General features: G+C 38.8%; 1 protein-coding gene across 1 annotated transcript in view; it reads left to right on the forward strand.

Moving 5' to 3' along the window:
- The first annotated feature begins 238 nt into the window (after nt 1-238).
- CHD8 (chromodomain helicase DNA binding protein 8) overlaps nt 239-22250 on the forward strand; it is a 38980-nt gene continuing 16968 nt past the window's right edge. The window contains exons 1-25 of the mRNA XM_044665279.1: nt 239-1096; nt 1648-2016; nt 2716-3101; nt 4430-4544; nt 6067-6249; nt 6356-6424; nt 6867-6922; nt 7378-7495; nt 8584-8667; nt 11806-11943; nt 12101-12222; nt 12371-12614; nt 15137-15313; nt 15635-15778; nt 16062-16317; nt 16968-17178; nt 17406-17601; nt 18106-18273; nt 19147-19326; nt 20237-20347; nt 20539-20735; nt 21019-21218; nt 21326-21482; nt 21590-21679; nt 21943-22046. Of these exons, the coding sequence (XP_044521214.1) occupies nt 254-1096; nt 1648-2016; nt 2716-3101; nt 4430-4544; nt 6067-6249; nt 6356-6424; nt 6867-6922; nt 7378-7495; nt 8584-8667; nt 11806-11943; nt 12101-12222; nt 12371-12614; nt 15137-15313; nt 15635-15778; nt 16062-16317; nt 16968-17178; nt 17406-17601; nt 18106-18273; nt 19147-19326; nt 20237-20347; nt 20539-20735; nt 21019-21218; nt 21326-21482; nt 21590-21679; nt 21943-22046 (4918 nt within the window). The 5' untranslated portion in view covers nt 239-253. The remainder of the gene's footprint in view (nt 1097-1647; nt 2017-2715; nt 3102-4429; nt 4545-6066; nt 6250-6355; nt 6425-6866; nt 6923-7377; nt 7496-8583; nt 8668-11805; nt 11944-12100; nt 12223-12370; nt 12615-15136; nt 15314-15634; nt 15779-16061; nt 16318-16967; nt 17179-17405; nt 17602-18105; nt 18274-19146; nt 19327-20236; nt 20348-20538; nt 20736-21018; nt 21219-21325; nt 21483-21589; nt 21680-21942; nt 22047-22250) is intronic.

Raw genomic sequence — 22250 nt, forward strand, 5'->3', positions numbered from 1 at the left:
TCACTAGGTTTCCTCACCCTCCATTTTTGTTCCCACATAGGAATTCTACCATCTTCCTCTGAAGACAACCATCTCACTCCATGAAGGCCAGGACAACTTGACATGTGTGGATCCCTTGTCTCTTCTGCAAAATAGCTATTCTTCTCCATTGTGTGCAGCTTTTCCTTAATAGGGGAGGGGAGGGGAGAGCCAGCATCCCCCTCCCCTTCCCTCTTTAGAACTCTGTGAATACTTTACACACCTCTTTCCCAGGATGGCAGACCCCATCATGGACCTTTTTGATGACCCCAATTTATTTGGCCTGGACTCTCTGACTGATGACAGCTTCAACCAAGTCACACGAGACCCCATAGAAGAAGCTCTTGGGCTACCAAGTACCCTGGACTCTTTAGATCAGATGAACCAGGATGGTGGAAACAGTGACTTGGGAAGTTCAACATCAAGTGGCCTGCCCCCTCCAACAGAAGAAACCCCCCCTTCAGAACCTCCCAAAGAATCAGTAACTCCAGCCCCAGAGTCACTCACCTTGCATGACTATACCACTCCACCAGTGGGCCAGGAACAACCCAATCAAACCATCTTACAGGCACCACCACCGCCAACAGGACTTCTTCAGGTCTCCAAGGGCCAGGAGATCCTGAGCCAAGGAAATCCTTTTATGGGTGTCTCTGCTACAGCTGTCTCCTCCAGCAGTGGTGGGGGGCAACCCCCTCAGACAGCACCCAAGATTGTCATCCTCAAGGCCCCACCTGGAACCTCAGTCACAGGTGCTCATGTGGCACAAATCCAAGCCCAGGCCATCACCAGCACAGCACAGCCTTTAGTGGCTGGCACAGCCAATGGTGGTAAAGTCACTTTTACCAAGGTGCTAACTGGTACTCCTCTTAGACCAGGTGTCTCCATTGTTTCTGGCAATGCAGTCTTGGCCACTAAGGTCACTGGAGGCCAGGCCACAGTGCAGCGAATTGTTCAACCCAGCCGGCCAGTAAAGCAGCTGGTCCTGCAGCCGGTTAAGAGTTCTACCACAACTGGAAACCCAGGGACTGGAGCAACACCAATGAAGCCTGCTGTCACACTGACCTCAGCTCCCACTCAGGTGGCTCATGGAATAGGGGGAGGTGGGAAGTAGTCTTGATTATAGGGCAGACTCAATTCTGAGTTTAGATAATAAAAGAGCTTATTTGAATTCTATATTCATTTTGTAGTTTATGTTTGTTACCTGGGTATTGGATAGTGATAGTGTGATCTTGGGCTTTCATTACATAATAGTTGATATTTTTCACTTTTTTATTATCACTTTGATAGTATTTTTAGCTGGGGAGTGGCTAAATTGTCCAAATGTAAGTGGGGAGGAATAGTGGTGTACAGCTTATATCTAAAAAATGTTTTTGCTCTTATTGCAAAGTTGGTTAAAGATATGCCATCAGCAACTAATGACCAAGTTTGAATTCCTACTTTTCTGTCCAGTAAAAGACCCTTTTTCTAATCAGAAGGGTCCTTGCTTTTAGAAAGAAGTACTTGAGTGACTCAGAGGCAGTTTGACATGGAAGGGACATGTAAACCTAGAGCCAAAGAGTTTATGCAAGATGTATACTTAGATCCTCATGTTATGCCACAAAATCTCATTTTACCATTTCCTATCCTTAGGGTGAATCAAAGCGCATCACTCTGGTTCTCCAGCAGCCTCAGTCAGGAGGGCCTCAAGGCCATCGGCATGTCGTGCTGGGGAGTCTGCCAGGCAAGATTGTGTTGCAGGGCAACCAGCTGGCAGCCCTGACTCAGGCCAAGAATGCCCAGGGGCAGCCTGCCAAAGTAGTGACTATCCAGCTGCAGGTGCAGCAGCCACAGCAAAAGATTCAGATTGTACAGCAGCCACCCTCATCCCAGCAGCAGCAGCAGCCACCCTCAGCCCAGCCAGTGACCCTCTCCTCGGTGCAGCCAGCCCAGATTATGGGACCAGGACAAAGCCCAGGCCAAAGACTTACAGTACCACTCAAAGTGGTGCTTCAGCCTCAGGTAAAGCTAACTCTACTATGTAGAAAGAAAAGAAGGAAAGCTTGGCATCTTCATTGTACCTGCCTGAAGCAGCCTGTTATTAAGCACAGCCTTTGTTCCCCAAATAAATTTGGTTGAATACAACATATAGAACATAAAAATGATAGTGTCATACAAAATAAAAGGATTAATTTGGGGGAGCAGATAAATGAGGTGATTTTGACCTGCTTTAAATCATCTATTGATGCTTTCTAATCTTTTTTTTTATTATAACTAAAATAAAGTGATATCACGTACCCATCATTTTAAAGATGAGGAAGTAGCAAAGTGATTTTCCCAAATGGGTCATCAGTAGCATTAGCAGTTATACTCTTGACTCTTTCTTATCTAACAGTCTTTGCTAGTTTTTTCACTTGGTACTTTTCCTAGATGAGTTGTTGGGACAATATCGAGAATGAAAACTAGGAAGACAGATCAAGGATATTAGAGATTGGAGTTTAAATTAGCATCTGTGTTACTTTTCATTTCTCTCCAAGTCCCATACCATAGTGCCACAAAGCCAGAGGAGTATAAAATACAATCTAAGCATGATTTGTTGCGAGATTTAAAAAAAAAAGAAAAGAAAAGGCTGAACTACCCTTCCTCTTTGCCCCAGAGCTATGTTTTGGTTAGATTTCACAAGGTAAGGATAACAAAGCTCTGATTTATCTATTCCTGCAGGCTGGCTCTTCCCAAGGGGCCTCCTCAGGCCTGTCAGTGGTTAAAGTGTTGAGTGCCAGTGAAGTGGCAGCTCTGTCTTCCCCAGCAGCCCCTGCTCCTCACACCGGGGGCAAAGCTGGTGTAGAGGAAAACCGGAGGCTAGAGCATCAGAAAAAACAAGAGAAAGCTAACAGGATAGTGGCAGAGGCCATTGCCAGAGCCCGGGCCCGAGGTGAGCAAAATATCCCACGAGTCTTAAATGAAGATGAGTTACCCAGTGTCAGACCTGAGGAAGAAGGTGAGAAAAAACGAAGGAAGAAGAACACTGGAGAGAGGCTCAAGGAAGAGAAACCAAAAAAGAGCAAAGCTTCTGGTACCTCCAAGTCTAAGGGCAGGAGTAAGTTAAAGTGAGTATCTGCTGCCACCTTGAGATATGAACTAATGGTAGCACTTTTGAGTGTTTTTGTTACCTTTAGATTGAGTGAACATCCGATGAGCAGCTCTTGGAATGAAGATTTGTGATAAAATACAGTAGACAATTTGTATACAATATTGGACATTTAACATTGCTATCACTTTCTTGGTAGAGCTTTGAGAATTAAGAGATGAAAAGGTTAAGTGCCTATTGCTGATAGAGTTGAAAATTTCATCAGTAAACTGTGTTCCTTTCTTAATGATGCCTCTGTGAGCATGTCACATTCCACCAAAGTGGGGTCTTTCCCCAGCATTTCTAAGGAGATGATAGCTGCATTCTTTTATCCCTCAATCTTTGATTCAGTTCTTATGACTTTGAGCTACAAAAGGGGGAGTTGTTCCATTACTACAGCATTCTTGTCATAATTAGGAGTCCTTTATCCCCAGTTTACTACATTTACTGCTTCCTGTTCCTCCCCTTCACATACCTCCTTCAAAATACATCAGGGATTTGTAGCAAGAGTAATCACAATAATGATAAAATATTTTATATAGTAATAATATCTTACATTTGTATTAAAGATTGTTACTCAGCATCATTAAATGATAATGCAAAAATATAGTGTTAGGCAAAAGAATATTATGGGGACAGTTCCATAGCAACATTATAAGTAGACAATTTACTGGATGATTTTACAGTAGTTTCATGTGACTTTACATTGGGATTTGTTTATACTGTATTATACTTGTGATTGCAAAACAGTAATAGGACAATTTAATGCAAGATATATTTTAATTACTTTACCATTCACAAAAAAAGCTTCTACAGTTGTTAACTCATTTGATCCTCACAACTACTTTGTGAGGGCAGATATTAACTCCAGTTCTTAATGAAGAAGAAATTAAAATTCAAAATGGTTAAATAATTACCCAGAATTAAATAAGTGGTAGTGATGGAACTAGGACTAAAATCCAGGTCTTCAGATTTGTAGTTTAGGTTCTTTCTGCTAGCAATATTCTGCCTCTCATTTAGAATTTATACTATTGACTTAAGGCTATAAAAACAAGCTTGGCAGATCCCATGGTCTTCAGTGGTTTTAGAGAATTGAATTGGACCTAGTCATAAATGGGAATTCTTTTCCCCTTCTTACCAAATTCCCTTATCCCCTTGTCCTACCATCATTACAAATGTATATACATGCCATCAGTTTTTACCTTTGCACAGCCATCTCCTACAGACTGACACTTGAATTCCTTTGACGGTATGTGTTGAAGGGGTCCCCAGTACCTCACTGAAAGTGAATTTTTTTCCCCTCCTCAGCACCATCACTCCTGTGGTGGGTAAGAAGAGGAAACGCAACACCTCATCTGATAATTCTGATGTGGAAGTCATGCCTGCACAATCACCCAGGGAGGAGGAAGAGAGCAGCATTCAGGTAAAAGCTCTCCTGGAAAAACTGAGCTGATAAATTTGGTTCCAGAGCAGAACATGTTCCCAAAGTAAAATGATGGTGCCTAGATCTAAAGGGACCAAAAGCATACATATCAAGGCTTTGTATCTCCCTAAATGCTTTTCTATAAAAATCCTCTTTTGAAATCTTTCTTAGATCTAATGCTCAGAAAGTAGTAATAATCCTTACTTTCCTTACTCCAATTTGCTTTTCAAATTACAGATACAAATGAAATTAGAATATGAATACAATACTGCTTGTTAGCAATATTTTAGTTTCAGTGGGAATTACTCTGGTTCTCTCCTTGCCTGACCTTTTCCACATTTCTCTGTTTTGACTGTGTCTCTAAACTAGAGGGCACCCAAGCACAGAGCTTTTTTAAATGCAGACTGAAAAGACCAGAAGAATGGAAGATCTAAGCCTTTGTTGGCTTACAATTAATTTTGCATTTTGAGGCCAAACCAAATCATTTAATGTTCTTTATACCAGTAGAAAACACTTCTTTCCCCTGATCTCCACTCCGCCCCAGTCTCTGTTCCTTCTGCTGTAATAATACCTGTAGTACCTTGTTGTGAAGATCAAATGAGCTAATATATGTGAAGTACTTTATAAACCCTAAAGTCTCACATTAATATCAGCTAAAAGCAGGTCATTTGGTGACCTTTAGATTGGAAATAACCAGCACCATTTCCCTGAGAATCCTCTTAACATTTCTTTCATGGACAGGGAGGCCTACTACTGCCTTTAAATCAAAAGGCTAATGTTTAATAAGTTTTCATTTCTCTATTATCTTCTAGTTTTGTTTTTATGGGGATTTGGGGATGAAATATGAGCATTTTTAATGGCAGACAGAAAGTCAGTTTAATGACCTGGAAGAGGGGCATTTAGACTATTGCCTAAATTAAAATTTTCTGTAAATATTGCTATTTTCTTAATAATTTTATATAATTAATAATTTCTTGAAGATAATCGACAAACGTTTGTTAAGCATTTATTATGTTCTAGGCATTTTCATATAAGCATTTAAAAAAATGAAACAGTTTCTGCTCATAAGAATCTTACATTCTAATAAGGGCGATAATAGGTACATACGCACACACAGAAAAAATCTGAAATCAATAAATAGAAATATATGCAAAGTAGTTAAATACATTGTAGTTTAGGAGGGAGGGCACAGGCAGTTGGAGGGATTATGAAAGGCTTCATGCAGAAGATGGTGCCTAAGCTACATCTTAAAAGGAAGAGAGTGATTCTGGGAGGTAGAGATAAGGATAGAGTGCGTTCCAGGCATGGGGGGTGGGGAGGGTATGGAAAATGGCCAGGGCAAAGGCATGGAGATGGGAAATAAAATCTCATGTTTAAAGAATGGAGAGTTCCTAGCTAATTGAACATAAGAAGTAGGACTTAAGATTATTGTAACGTATAACAAAATTTGAGGCTTTGCTAGAATTTTTTGCCAACTTTTATCACTCTGTCTTGGGTTGTCTGACTATTGTTGCTACTACAGAAGAGGCGCTCAAACCGACAAGTGAAGCGAAAAAAATACACAGAGGATTTGGACATTAAAATCACAGATGATGAGGAGGAAGAAGAGGTGGATGTGACTGGTCCAGTGAAGTCTGAGCCCATTTTACCTGAGCCAATTCAGGAACCTGATGGCGAGACATTGCCATCCATGCAGTTCTTTGTGGTGAGCTGAATACTTGAACCGTTTCAGGGAGAGTACTACAAGCAAGGGCAGAGTTTATCCTCATTGCTTAGAATTCTCTCCTGACCACTTATATCTCTTCTTATAGGAGAACCCCAGTGAAGAAGATGCAGCCATTGTGGACAAAGTGCTTTCTATGCGGGTGGTGAAAAAGGAGGTTAGGCCTCTATGCTTGGTGTCAGCCTACATCTTTCTATTGCCAAATATTTCACTGTTGAGAGAATTTTATCAGGGCATGTTACTAAGGTTTATCTGTGGGAGGGTAGTAGACATGGACTGGTCAGAAATTAGAAAGAAGATAACTACTTTGGCTTCTCCAATTTATCATCCTGTGGTAGATAAAAGGGTATAGATGTTTGTTTAAAGGACAAGCTAAGATTAGCATGCTATTATCAGTATTCTAGAAGACCAACTCTTTCCCATACTGGATTGATAATGCATAATAAGAGGACTGGACATGGTGTATTTCAGAGTTTGCTACCAAAAGTTCTGCTTATCTGTTGGTCTCTGTGTTATTAAAGTTAGTGTTTCCTACGTGGGATAATAGGGAATAGATAATTATAAAGTGGGACTATAATTTCTCAATTCTTTCCCCTTAGCTTCCTTCTGGACAGTATACTGAAGCAGAGGAATTTTTTGTCAAGTATAAGAATTAGTAAGTATCCTATGTCAAAAACATTCATCTCTGAGTCTCGAGGGTGGTGGTAATGATTCTTCATTCCCTCCCCCATAGTGTGTCATGAGTGAGAATGGTTCTTTTTTCTTCCATCTTCCCAATACATCTGATGAAAATTTGAAAAATAACTTTTCTGTGTGTTTTGTTTATTCTTTTTCTCCAAGGGAGGGATGGTGGTATCTAATAGAAATTCTATGTTCTATTCAATATGACTCCAATTAATACATTAAAATTTACATATTGGCTCTTCTGACAGTGTAATCTCCTTAAGGTCATTTTTGGTTTTATATTTCCAGTGCCTCACACATAGTAAACATATTAAATGCTTGTTAATTTATTGATGACTGCTCCTGGAGTCTAGAACCACTTATCAGTTTCCCTTTCCTATAGCATGAGTATTGTTGTTTTTGTTTTTGTTTTTTTTCACTCTCCAGTTCTTATCTGCACTGTGAATGGGCCACTATCTCTCAATTAGAAAAAGACAAGAGGATCCATCAGAAACTTAAGCGGTTCAAAACCAAAATGGCTCAGATGAGACACTTCTTTCATGAGGTAACTAGGAATAGGAACTGCCTCTTCAGTCATCTTCTCCCCACCCCCAAAGCATGATCTAGTGGAATCTTAATTCCTTGACATCAAATCACTGAACGTATTTTGTTTTCTTTCATTGCTACACTTAGGCTTCTTTCCTTATTTTACTTCCCCATACTTTATTTTCCTAGTTTTAAAATTATTCTTTAGTTCTTTAGAATCTTTTTTAAGTGTTTTGCATAATGTAAATGGAGTACTTTAAGTTTCTCTTGAGGAAAAGTGTTGTGAAACAAAAGATTTTAATAGCTATTTTTTTGTATCACTCTGAATGAATCAAAGCACTGGTCCATTTGGGATTTATTTGTTTTCCAATACTTAATCATGAATAGTTAATGGTAGCTATAGAAATAAGCACCTGGCTTACTAAAAGAACATTTTTGTTAAAATTTCTAATGCTGTCTCACTGAAGCATCTTTTTGCAGGATTATCATTTCTTTCTCCAGTATTTATATCTAACCTGACTAGTTACTCTTTAGCATGTTTATGAGCTTCTTAAATCACTTTCAATTCTCCTTTTCTACTTGTACAAAAGTATGCAAGATGTTCTTTTGCCAGAGTAGGAAACCACATGTGTCCTCTGCATGGTACTCTATGTTCTGACAACAATAAATAGTTAATTTTAAAAAAAAAACTTGAGGGTTAAGAAGGAACTGGGAGATATCATTAGAAAGGGCCTTAGGAAGTATAAGATGCATTTAGTCATTCCATAAAGGCTAATTTATAGTCTTTATGACATGGTTTAACAGCTCTGTAGAAGTGATCTGCCCTCTACTTCACCTATAGAAATGTGGGTATGACCAGGTAGATTTTACGGTTTCTTCATATATGAAGCTGATTAACTAGTTTTTTGAGGTGTTAGTTGCAGTGGGTTTGCATCAATTTAATTTCTTTATAACTGTAAAATCTGCAAGGACTATGGGTATGATTCAGCCACCAGAATGTAGCTATGTTGGCAGAACATGCCCAAACCAACTAAACAACAAGCTTAATGGGTAAGTCATTACTGGATGGTCTTCTGGTCTTACTGTTTATATTCTTGACCAAACCAGGATGAAGAGCCCTTCAATCCAGACTATGTGGAAGTGGATAGAATATTGGATGAGTCTCACAGTATTGACAAAGACAACGGTGAGGTGAGTTGTAATGTCACAATAGGTAGAAGGATATAATAGGTTTCTTCTTTATAGAACTGATAGGTTATGAGTGCCCTATTGTCTTTATCTGTCTTTGATTTTCCAGGTAAAGGTGAAAATTCCTTGGGAATTAAAAGGTACTTTCATAATTTCCTTAGGCAGAATGGCTGAAATAAGCATTCACTAAAACTGCATTAAAAACTAGGCTAAGGGGCAAAGCTTGCAATTTCATGTGGTTCTGGCTTTGCAGTCAGCTCCTTGGAATTTTATTTTATGTCCACTGAATTAAATAAGAAAACCTGGTTGCCTTGAAAGCTTTTTTTTTTTTTTTTTGGACAAGTAAGAAATTTCATGAGTAGTTATTTTTTTTCCTTACCCTCCCTTGGTTATAGAATAATAGCTAGCTTTTACATAGCACTTTAAGGTTTACAGAACACTACAAATATTATCTCATTTCATCCGCATGACAATCGTGTGAGATAAGTACTATTAGTATCTTCAAATAGATTATAAAACTAAGGCTGAGGAAGATTAAGTGATTCTCACAGCTACCAGATGTCTGAGAACAGATTTAAACTCCCGTCTTCCTGACTCAAAATCCAACATTCTATTCACTGTATCACCTAGCCCAGTGATGGGCAAACTACAGCCCGAGGGCCCCCTGAAATGTTCTATCCAGATCCATGACATTATTCCTAATCTGACGAATACAATGAGTAGGATACAATACAATGAAACTTTGAAAGAGTTGCCTTAGAAACAGACTGACAGATGAGCATTTCCTTTCCTTTGGCCCCCTCTTTAAAAAGTTGCCCATCACTAACCTAGCCTGATATAAAGAAGAGTTAGTACAGTGGCTAGTTGTTGGTTCAGAAAATTCAGCAACCAGCAAGGACTTCTCTTTACATTTGAATACTTTATCTATTCTCTTCTCAAAAGACTTCATCATTTAGTACCTGTTGGGTTTTTTTCACCTTCCCCTTAAAGTGACCAATCATCAATCAACATCCCTGACATAGTCTGCATTTGGCATTAACAAATGGAAAGAAATTGTCATATTACCATTTCACTTTCAAAAGTTTATTACTCCCTAATATGGTTTCTTGTTCAGACATTGGTAAAGTACAGCACTAAGCCCAGAAGCTCAGAGAACTGCCATAGTTGATGGTTATGGCATTTGATCATTCCATGCCTCAGTTTTTCCTCTATGTAGAGGAATAGTCCCAATATTGGGTAGAGTTGCTCTGGCAGTCCAAAGTCTTGATTCATCCTGCTCCCACACAAAGATACTGTGGGAAATTCATCCTGACGAGCTCCTAGGCAACTCAGATGCCAATCCACATCGTTAGAAGGAGGTTCTCTACTGTGAGGTCCCTATTACACTGAAATCATCAGTATAGACAGTGAGGATAATTTCTGCCTCTTTACTTCACATTTGGGAATAAATATTATAAAGTCTTTTAAAAAACTTTTGAAATCCTTGAATTGTAAAATGTATTGCCAGGAGTGGATGAATTGGATATCTCAACACATGATCTTGCATCTGAAGGAATATGAGATGCAAGTTAGCCTCTTCTCTAATTTGTACTTTTAGAGTGTTATCTGAGCTAGTGAAAGGTTAAGGGACTTGCCTTAAGATCACACAGCCAGTAAATATTAAAATTTAGTTTTGAGCCCAGGTCTTCTTGTCTTTGAAGCCAGCATTCTAGCTATTATACCAAGCTTACCTCTTTTATGAGACAAGATTGATAGAATAATATGATGATGATGTTCAAAGAAAGGAAAAGAACTATTCTGTTAAAACATCTTACATATAGTAGGTGTTTAATAAAAAATGTGTTATTTGATGTCTTCTTTGTGACTTATTTCTGCTGACCCACTTCTTTCTCATAATCATCTGCCATTTGTTGAGGTAATTATCTTATGCCATGATGTTTCCAGGTCACTATCAATTGGAGCCTAATTTGCTACCTCAATACTCAGCTCACTTCTTATTTAAGCCAAAAGTTTTGATATGCATTAATTTTAGCCAAGTCCCACAAGTGCTCAGTCATCTTGACTTTTAATTTTAATAAAGCTTAGGACTTGGGTTTTATGAGTTAGCACCCTTTCCCAAAAAATATTTATTTAGTATAGCACTCTCATTGGAGCAATAGTATTTCCTCTTTATTTTCACCCTTGTTATAATTCTTTTTTTTTTTTAAACCCTTACCTTCCGTCTTGGAGGTAATACACAGTATTGACAAGGCAGAAGAGTGGTAAGGGCTAGGCAATGGGGGTTAAGTGACTTGCCCAGGGTCACACAGCTGGGAAGTTTCTGAGGCCAGATTTGAACTTAGGACCTCCCGTCTCTAGGTCTGGCTCTCAATCCACTGAGCTACCCAGCTGCCCCCTTTTTTGTTTGTTTTTTAAAACCTTTACCTTCTGTCTGGGAATTGATAGTATGTATATGTTCCAACGCAAAAAAGTTGTAAAGACTAGGCAATGGGGTTTAGTGACTTGCCCTGGGTCTCTCCAGACCTGGCTCTATCCACTAAGTCACCTAACTACCCCCTACCCTTGTTACTTCTTTTCGGTGATAGCATCTCCTAGTTATTTCCTAATTCCTTGTGGCCTCACAAGACCTCTTCTTCATCAGCCTCCTGACTGTTCTTGATTACTCCTGACTAGCATCAGACTATTGATAGCCCCAAGGATAGTAAGCCCTGCAATGCTGCCTACAGGTTTAGCCTGTTTCAGACCCTAAAAATAGCCTGACTCCTGCCAAGGTTTAATGTAAGAAGGCAGTTGAACAAGACACATGGCCATAGCAGTTACGGATTTTAGGATATTTCCAGTATAAACTTAGTTTTAGCTTTTGCTGAACTGAACCATTGAAAATGTATTAGTACTCATTGTTCTGTTGGTTATTCTGTAGAAATTCATTATTAGAACAGGCTTTACTTTTAGTCACTTAAGTGATCAGGGCCATTAATCTTGTTTTAGGGGATATAACCAGAAGGTTAAACCCAGGACATTTACACTCCCTTTGTTGCTGTATTAAGGTTTTTGTAGTCTGTGGTCTGATTGTACAATAGGACTCCTGTAGCCCTAGCCAAGAACCGGGACCGTTAAAATCTTGACTTATTCTTCTCTTAGCCCGTAATTTACTACCTGGTCAAATGGTGTTCTCTGCCCTATGAGGACAGTACATGGGAACTGAAAGAAGATGTAGATGAGGGCAAAGTCCGAGAGTTTAAACGGATCCAGTCAAGGCATCCAGAACTCAAAAGGGTGGTAAGTAGTGCTGTCTTTAAAGCAGTATGCCTTGTTAACATGTTGCTTGATGTTATGCTGAATTCTCTAAATTACTATGGTCACCTATCTGTTTTGGAGGCTTGTCTGGTTTTTCTACTATCTTTATCCTACTTCTTATTGACTTTTCATTCCTTAGAATCGTCCTCAGGCAAGTGCCTGGAAGAAATTAGAATTGTCACATGAATACAAAAACCGAAATCAACTACGAGAATACCAGTTAGAAGGGGTCAATTGGCTTCTTTTTAACTGGTACAACAGGTAAACAAAACAGTGGACCTGAAAGGTCTGACCTCAGTTTGGACTTCATTTTCACTCTTCATCTCTTGGAGGTACCATTTTGTACTTCCAGCCCTATATTAGAGACATCACCCTTTTACATGTTTTCCCTTTTGTGTTGATTCTGCAGGCAGAACTGTATCCTGGCAGATGAAATGGGGCTGGGCAAAACAATTCAGTCCATTGCCTTCCTACAAGAGGAATATAATGTAGGCATCCATGGCCCCTTCTTAGTCATTGCCCCACTCTCTACAATTACCAACTGGGAAAGGGAGTTCAATACATGGACAGAGATGAACACTATCGTGTACCATGGCAGTCTGGCCAGCCGGCAAATGATCCAGCAGTATGAAATGTACTGCAAAGATTCACGGGTGAGCCTTCTGTGTAGGGAAAGGTCTTTTCATATAGCAAATGAATAAATGAATGAAAAAGCATTTGTTAAACACTTACTGTATTCCAACCACTAGAAACACAAATACAAAAAGCAAGCTAGTATCTGCCCTATAGGATTTTACATTCTAATAGGGAGAGTGCATAGAGTGAGTGGTAACCATGGGTAGATATTTTAAGTCTTAGCAATGGTGAGTAAAGTCATAGAGTAGTTAATTGCCATGTCCTTTCCAGGAATGGTGCGTGTTAATTGGATTCCTATTTACAGAGTTAATGGTGGACATCAGAGGAGAATACTTGGCTACTTGGCAAGTCACTGCTTGGGAGAATGGGAGGCAGGGGGAGGGTGACCTCACCAACCAGGAACATAGACATATTGTCCTAATGATGGCTATTTAATTTATGCAAAAGCTTAAACTCTAGTGAACTGGACTATCTTTTAACTCTTGCTGCCTTTTTGGATTTAAGTGTTTACAGATTCTTTAAAGGTGTCTTCATAGAGACTTTTGTCTGAGCTAAATATAAAGGCATTTATCTAGTGGCACATTTACAAAGGTCACTTAACCAATAGCACAGACAATACAAAATACAACCAGAATTTAAGGAATAATGAAAAATTGCTTTGACCACTAAGATCCAAAATCTAAATTAGTTCCTCATGTTAAAAGTAAGACTCTTATCAGTCCATTACTCAAAGCCCTGACTTTTCAGACAACTTTGGCTTCAGCAATCTGGTTTCCTAGCTTAGAACAGATTAGAGCAGTAAGTTTAGAAAGAGTCTGAGAATTATGGGATAGTACCAGAGGAATACTGTGTTGATTCTGAGAAGGGATAGCTAGCAATAAGGAAGGAGGCTCCCCAAAAAAACTATAAAATGCAACTCAAGAACTAAAAATGTTTAACTTCCATTTTATGAATGAACAAATAGCTATGCATATCTTTAGTGACTCTTAGAGAAGATTTGAAAAAATTAACTTCTCTCCATCTGTTGCAGAGTGGGACCCATAAGTAGAATATTTTACATGGTGTCAGTTGTAGCTGATGTGTTCATTGGTTTTTGTCAAAGTGCTTTTTTTTTTTTACTCTTTAAAAAGAAAAACTGTGTTAAAAAAGGAAAACTTAGAGGGGGGGGGGAAGTGATATATTCAGAAATGAAAAGTAAAATAAAAACATAATATACCAATAAAATGTTTTATTTAAAAAAAAAAAACCCTTGACAGTCCTGTGTTAAAATAATAATAGCTGGGGGCAGCTGGGTAGCTCAGTGGATTGAGAGCCAGACCTAGAGACAGGAGGTCCTTGGTTCAAATCTGGCCTCAGACATTTCCTAGCTGTGGAACCCTGGGCAAGTCACTTAACCCCCATTGTCTAGCTCTTACCACTCTTCTGTCTTGAAACCAATATATAGTATTGATTCTAAGGCGGAAGGTAAGAGTTAACAAAAAATTAATAATTCATATTTATTTAACAGTTTGAAAATTCCTTTACCTGTTGTGGTACATAATTCAGTGAATTAACCTGTTTTTCCAAGACAGAAGTTAAAATTCAGCAAGGTAAAATGACTTTCCAAGGACCACTCAAGTGTAAGTGTCAGGATCAGGCTTGGAGCTTAGACCTCTTCTGTTTTATTCCCAGCATCCTTTATCCAATGCCACCTTTCCAAATAGGATAGTAAGAAGTATTCCAAATAATGATGATCCCCAGTTTCCTTCACTAAAATCCTATTCCATTGATTTATGGTGTGGAAGTGGCTGAGTTTTTTAAATCTATAAATACAGAATAGAAGAATCTGGAATAGCTTCATACCTTGCCCAGGGATGTGTACTATATGTATATCTGTTGTCAACAGAAATTTAGCTCAGTTCAGAGATGCTCATCATTAAACTGATCATAGAGTAACAATTTTTTTGACCATAGCACTTTTTGAAGATGATAGAGGGGTTATAGTTTGTGTCCCATGAAGGAGTACCAAGTACCTATGTCAGTAAAGTTATGAATCCTTATTCTTTGAAGACAGATATTTGAAAGTGATTTCCTTAAGAAATAGTTTAACATGTAAATAGTTTTAAGACTTAAACTGGTTATATGGACTGCTTTTATTTTATTCTCCCTTGTGTGATATTTCTGTCTTATTACCCATAATGTGGGTATACATGTGTGTGCACATGTGTCATACCCCTCATATTGAATTGTAAGAATCTTGAGAGCAGCCTTTATCATATCCATCTTTGTTTCTGTCTTTTTTATCATCCAGCACAGTGCCTTGAACATAATATATTAAAAAAAAAAATTAAGTTTGTTTAAACTGAATTAGCAATACTTGATAAATCAGTCAGTACCATGCTTTATGTCAGATTACTTGGTATTATTTGTTAGGAAGAAAGTGATTTAAATTATTTTGTCAGTAATTATCTACAGTAAGAGGACAATTCAGGAAGTTCAAAATAATTTCTTTTTTTAGAAAGCTTCAAATAATTTCTAACTTTTGTCTTTTTGTGCTAAGGGGCGGCTTATCCCTGGGGCATATAAGTTTGATGCCTTGATTACCACTTTTGAGATGATCTTGTCAGACTGCCCAGAGCTCCGGGAGATTGAATGGCGTTGTGTCATTATTGATGAAGCTCATCGACTCAAGAATCGAAATTGCAAGCTGCTTGATAGCCTCAAACACATGGACCTGGTGAGTTCACCAGGCTTATTTGTGGGAAAGACTTAGAAGGATTAATCACTTCTCTGGTATTAAATGCCCTTGCTCTGATAAAGATGTTAATGAAGAAAGTAAACCAAAGTAAAAATCTTCATTTTGGGTGAAAGGATCTGGTGCCCAAAAGTGTCCATAGGATTGTTAGAGCCAGAAGGGACAGTAGTACAAACCCATTCATTTTATAGCCAATTAGGTTGGCATCCCAGCAAGATTAAATGACAGCTAATTAATGGCAAAGGTAAGATGTTTTTGTGATGTTTAATTTCATATTTATTCTGTTCTTCTCTTCATTTTCAGGAGCATAAGGTGCTGCTCACAGGAACACCACTGCAAAACACTGTGGAAGAACTTTTTAGCTTGTTACACTTCTTGGAACCTTCACAGTTTCCTTCAGAATCAGAGTTCCTCAAGGACTTTGGTGATCTCAAGACAGAAGAGCAGGTAGGAAATCTACTTTGTGAATTTTAAGATTATAAAGAAAACTAGTTATTTAAAATACAGTTATCTTATCTTAAAATGTTCTTTTAAAAAAGAAGTTCATAGATCCCAGGTAAAGAATCCTTGACTTAGAGTAAACAGTATATGGCAGGTAAACATCTATTGTTCTTCCTCTTCTGCTCTGTGACTTTAACCCAATCATATAATAATGTCTATGATTCTGGGATCTTTTGCCTACTATATTCTTATATTTTGTGATGTACATTTCTGTCTTTCTTGGATTCAGGTACAGAAGCTGCAAGCCATTCTGAAGCCAATGATGTTGAGAAGGCTTAAAGAAGACGTGGAAAAAAACCTAGCTCCCAAACAGGAGACAATTATTGAAGTGGAGCTAACTAACATCCAAAAGAAGTATTATCGTGCTATCTTGGAAAAAAATTTTTCCTTCCTTTCCAAAGGTGCAGGCCACACAAACATGCCCAACCTACTGAATACAATGATGGAGCTACGTAAATGTTGTAATCATCCATATCTCATCAATGGTAAGTACTATTCTAATATTTTCTTAGACATAGATCTCCAAATTGCACAAGTTACTATCCTCACTCAGAAAAATCGACTACTTTCTTCCAGGCTTATCCTAGTGTAGAATTAAGAAAGACTTTGCATGTCTGCTTCCATAGTTTTCCCTACCTTTCTAATCTCCCAAGTAAGGTTATACTGATGAGAATTCTACTAAATCTTCCAGTACAGTATTTTCTAAATGTGTGCATTTTTCCCCAATAACCCTTTTAGATAAGAGGTTCTTAGCCTGGGTTCCATGAACTTGCCTTTTTTTTTTTTAATGATAAATGTATTTCAGTATAATTGTTCCCTTTAGAACGCTATGTGTTTTGTTTTATGCATTTAAAAACATTTTTAGAAGGCATCCATTAACTTCACCAAGCTGCCAAAGTGGTCCATGACACCTAAAAGGTTAAAAACCTCTGCTTTAGATAATTTCCTGTTTTGAACTGTGTAGTTGAAGTTTATAATTCAAGAGTATTTTCCTTGATCCTAACCTTCTTTGTTTCAAACGTGTTGAACATAAGTTATACTTCCTTTTTTACCCTGTTGCCTCCTTGTCTTGACAAAATAATAACTTATTACATGCTTCTTCAGCTCTCAGCATCAGAATTAACTCTCTTCACAGGCGCCGAGGAAAAAATCTTAACAGAATTTCGGGAGGCCTGCCATATCATCCCCCATGACTTCCATCTCCAGGCCATGGTCCGCTCAGCTGGTAAGCTGGTTCTCATTGACAAGCTACTTCCAAAACTCAAAGCTGGTGGCCATAAGGTGCTGATCTTCTCCCAGATGGTTCGATGCCTGGATATCCTGGAGGATTATCTGATCCAGAGAAGGTGAGGGATATATTAGCCAACCATCTTTTGGAATTAGATTTTGCATACTATTGAATTGGTGTTAGAAATATGTTTACTTTCCTTAATTACAAAGGAGTTTTTTAAACTTTAGCTTCTTGACCTGATTAGTGCCAAACTACAGGAATGTGGGAAATAGTGATCTTGGTTAAATAATTAAGTCTATACTTATTTTTCCTACCTTAGCCTTTTCCCTGTAATTTATTTAGATACTTATATGAGCGAATTGATGGACGTGTGCGAGGCAATCTACGTCAGGCTGCCATTGATCGTTTTAGCAAACCTGATTCTGACCGATTTGTCTTCTTGCTCTGCACCCGGGCTGGTGGCCTTGGTATCAACCTTACAGCTGCAGATACTTGCATCATCTTTGATTCAGACTGGAACCCACAGAATGATTTACAGGTAATGGGAGTATTGATCCCTTCTCATAGCTGTTGGGGACAGACAAACAGCAGATTATTAAACTATCTGGAGATCTCTCATAGAAAGGACATCCTTAGTACCTATAAGCTTAGTGAAGCCCAAATAATGGAACTATTATCTTCTCTAGTAACTGATCAATTAAAATCTTGAAACTTTGCCTTTTTCCAGAAGTTCTTAATGGTTAAAATCAATTTCATCTTTTGGATAAAGCCCCTCCTTACTATATGCAGCAGCATATAGTAAAGTAATGAAATTGGAATATGGAAGACCTAGGCCCTACTCCTACCTCATTCGCTTATTACCTCTGTATCTTTGGGACAAGTAGCTTATCCCATTTGAGCCAAGTTTCCCCTCTGTAAAATGGAAATAATATTTGTATTACCTATCTCACACGACTGTGATAAGACTCACTTTGCACATCTTAGAGCTCTATGTAAATATCCTAAAACTAATGTCCTTTTTTTTTCCCATCTCTTCAACCAGGCCCAAGCACGTTGTCATCGAATAGGGCAAAGCAAAGCTGTGAAAGTTTACCGCCTTATCACTCGAAATTCTTATGAGAGGGAGATGTTTGATAAGGCCAGCCTTAAGTTGGGATTGGATAAGGCAGTACTTCAGTCCATGAGTGGTCGGGATGGCAACATCACTGGGGTGAGATCTTTCATCCTACAGATTTCCTCCTGACTAGGACAAGGGATGTAGAAGGAAGTAAGAGTCCATTGTACATAGGAATTTGCCCGCCTAGTTTGGTTTCTCAATTTTTTGATCCCAGAGAGGAATAATGAGTTAAAAGATTATAGAGGGTCAACTAGGTAGCTCAGTGGATTGAGAGCCTGGCCTAGAGATGGGAGGGCCTGGATTCAAAGCTGGCTTCAGATACTTCCTCCTATGTCTTGACCCTGAGCAAGTCACTTAACCCCTACTACCTAGCTCTTATTGCTTTCTACCTTGAAACCAATAGTATTGAATCTGAGATGGAAGTTAAAGGAGAAGGTGGGTTATTTTTGTTTTTGTAAAAGAGAGATTATGGAGCAGGTGCATAATAACAGGGCTTCATGATATGTAACCTAGAAGACCTAGGTTCAAATCACACTTCTGTCTCATATTTGCTCTATGATCCTGGTCAAGTCACTTAACTTGTGTGCTCTAGGACATTGATGGGCAAACTTTTTAAAGAGGGGGCCAAAGGAAAGGAAATGCTCATCTGTTAGTCTGTTTCTAAGGTAACTCTTTCAAAGTTTCACTGTATTGTATCCTACTCATTGTATTCATCAGATTAGGAATAATGTCGTGGGCCTGGATAGAACATTTCAGGGGGCCGCAGTTTGCCCATCACTGCTCTAGGATATGCTCTAAGACTAAACCACAAAGAAAGTGCTGACCTGCATTGGGAAAGGGAGTTTCTTCACCTGGGAATACAAATGCCAGTGAAATCATACATCTAATCTCTATTATGTCGCTATCCTATGCATAGTTTAGTATGATAAATTAGTGTGGGTTTGTCATCTTATCTAATTTTTGCAGATTCAACAGTTCTCCAAGAAGGAGATTGAAGACCTCCTGAGGAAAGGTGCTTATGCAGCTATTATGGAAGAAGATGATGAGGGTTCCAAGTTTTGTGAGGAAGATATTGACCAAATTTTACTAAGGCGTACCACTACCATCACCATTGAATCTGAGGGGAAAGGGTCCACTTTTGCTAAGGTTTGTTCTGCCTACATTAAAACCTGAAAGGGCAGGAGAATGGAAAGGGTTAGTAATCTGTAGAATTTAAATCTTTCAATACTTTTAAGGACCCATGACACTTATGATATCTTTAACATGAAGCATAAATTGTAATCCCTCTGAATCTAAGTACATAAGCCACATGAGTTGCTATGACTGGAAAAAAATTACTTGGAAACCAAAGTTAATAAGGTGATGAGCTTCTCTCACCTTAACTATAATAATTCTTATATAAGCTTATCCCTGAATCCATTTAAAACAATTTTTCATGTTAATATGCATTCTCATTCTCTGTCCCTCTTCTCTCCCTCCCTCCTTTTCCCTCTCACCTTTCCCCTGTTATTACCCTCAAATTCCCACATTGGCCATGTCCAAAAAATATGTCTCTTCTTATATTTTGATTCTTGTCATCTCTAACATGAATTGGGTAGCATGCACCATTAGCAATCTCTTGGCATTGTGATTGGTCATTGCATTGATCAGTTCTTATGTTTCCTTGGCCCATTCTTGAAATCTGTCTAGCTAGATCAGTGATTCCCAAAGTGGGCGCTACCGCCCCCTGGTGGGTGCTGCAGCGATCCAGGAGAGCGGTGATGGCCACAGGTGCATTTATCTTTCCTATTAATTGCTATTAACATTTTTTAAGAAATTAATTTCTGGGGGGCTAAGTAATATTTTTTTCTGGAAAGGGGGCGGTAGGCCAAAAAAGTTTGGGAACCACTGAGCTAGATAGAAGTTAACAAAGCTTGTGCTTTGCTGACATTACCTTCAAGAACCCAAGTTCATCTTCACAATAAAATATTCAGACTTTTTTTTTTTCCATATTGGGGAGGGCAAGGCATATAAGTGACCTCTGCTTTATTCTCCACTATATTTCCTTGTTCAACAGGCAAGTTTTGTTGCTTCTGAAAATAGGACAGATATTTCTCTAGATGATCCTAACTTCTGGCAAAAATGGGCTAAAAAAGCTGACCTAGATATGGATTTGCTCAACAGCAAGGTGAGTTCTTCATTCCCTTGGACTATAGTAGGTGGACCTCTATATTTCAGGATGCTTTCTCAATATTGTTTCTTAACCCACTGAGTCTGGCAAATGATGTTAATATGTAGTGTTTCACCAAAAATTGTTTTTCTCCCCTTAGAGGGGGCAGAGCATGATGAAAGTTTGGCTCCCTTTTCTTCTTCACACAGAATAACTTGGTGATTGATACCCCAAGAGTGCGTAAGCAAACAAGGCACTTCAGCACTCTGAAAGATGATGACCTAGTAGAATTCTCAGATCTGGAAAGTGAGGATGATGAGCGACCTCGATCCCGACGACATGACAGGCATCATGCCTATGGACGCACTGATTGCTTCCGGGTGGAAAAGCACCTCTTGGTGTATGGGTAAGAACCTACTTTGCCGGTAGAGGTCAAGTGGTACATCTCTACCCTGCTAGAGTAAAACTCTGTGTGCCTAGTGCTGGGGAGAGTGGAAGATAAGGCTGTAAGAGTAGTATGGTTGAGAATACTCTTTGGCTTTTGAAAAAGATTTGTAGCCAGTCACTATAACAATATATTCCTTAAATTTCTTTTCTCACTTGGGAGAAATATATCTTTTTCTAGGATAACACATCTTTGAACAAGAGGCTACATAAAGATGTTTGTGGTTCTTTCTCTGTTTTTGAAGCTGGGGTCGCTGGCGTGATATTCTGTCCCATGGGCGGTTCAAACGACGAATGACTGAACGGGATGTGGAGACAATCTGCCGTGCCATTCTTGTATACTGTCTTCTTCACTACCGTGGGGATGAAAACATCAAAGGCTTCATTTGGGACCTGATCAGCCCTGCAGAGAATGGCAAAACAAAAGAACTGCAGAACCATTCAGGTAACCATCACCTCTCCATTTTAACTCCCTCATGGCCACCTGATTTATTCCAGATCCAAGGGGTTTTTCTCAGTCCAGGTCTTCCACTATCTGCCTATTCCTATCAGGTTTGTCTATCCCAGTGCCCAGGGGACGCAAAGGGAAGAAAGTGAAGTCTCAAAGTACCTTTGATATCCACAAAGCAGACTGGATCCGGAAATATAACCCCGATACCCTCTTCCAGGATGAAAGTTATAAGAAACACTTGAAACACCAATGTAACAAGTAAGTAGGGGACTTGTCAAAATTTGTTGATTTTGGAATCATGGAGTGGGAAAAGTTGCTTTCTTTTTTACAACAGTTTTACTGAAATTAGTATTCATTTTCTCTAGGGTATTGTTGCGAGTACGCATGTTATATTACCTGCGACAAGAGGTGATTGGTGATCAGGCAGAGAAGGTGTTGGGAGGTGCCATTGCTAGGTAAAATTGTGTTTCATTTTCTGACTGGGTTTTCAAGAAATGTGTTCTACAATTTGTCACTAGAATTTGATGATTAGAGGGTAGGTTGGGGGAGAGGGAAATCTTGTCCTCTATACACCTAAGAGGAGAAGAATCAGGAGCATAGAGGCACTCTAAGGGAATTTTTTAAATATTTATAATAATTTCTTATAGGACACCATTTTTTGTTAACTGTTCTGTGACACAGAACACTTTTAATTATCTGTTCCCTTATGCCTTTCTAGTGAGATTGACATATGGTTCCCAGTAGTGGATCAGTTGGAAGTCCCAACAAATTGGTGGGATAGTGAAGCTGACAAGTCCTTGCTCATCGGAGTTTTTAAGCATGGTATGTGCCTTTTCTGAAAAATAGACCCCATCATCCTTCCCGGTTTCCTTTTCTCCTTGCTTAGACCTCTCTTGGTAAAGACTTGTATCCAATAAAGGCATGAGAGAATGATCAAGATCCAGATTCATGAGGTTCTCTAATCAGTCTTTAATGAGGTGGATGCCAGAAAATGACAGAAAAACTGACATTCTTGAGTCGAAAACT

This window comes from Gracilinanus agilis, chromosome 2 (assembly GCF_016433145.1).
Source record: "Gracilinanus agilis isolate LMUSP501 chromosome 2, AgileGrace, whole genome shotgun sequence".
Lineage (NCBI taxonomy): Eukaryota > Metazoa > Chordata > Mammalia > Didelphimorphia > Didelphidae > Gracilinanus > Gracilinanus agilis.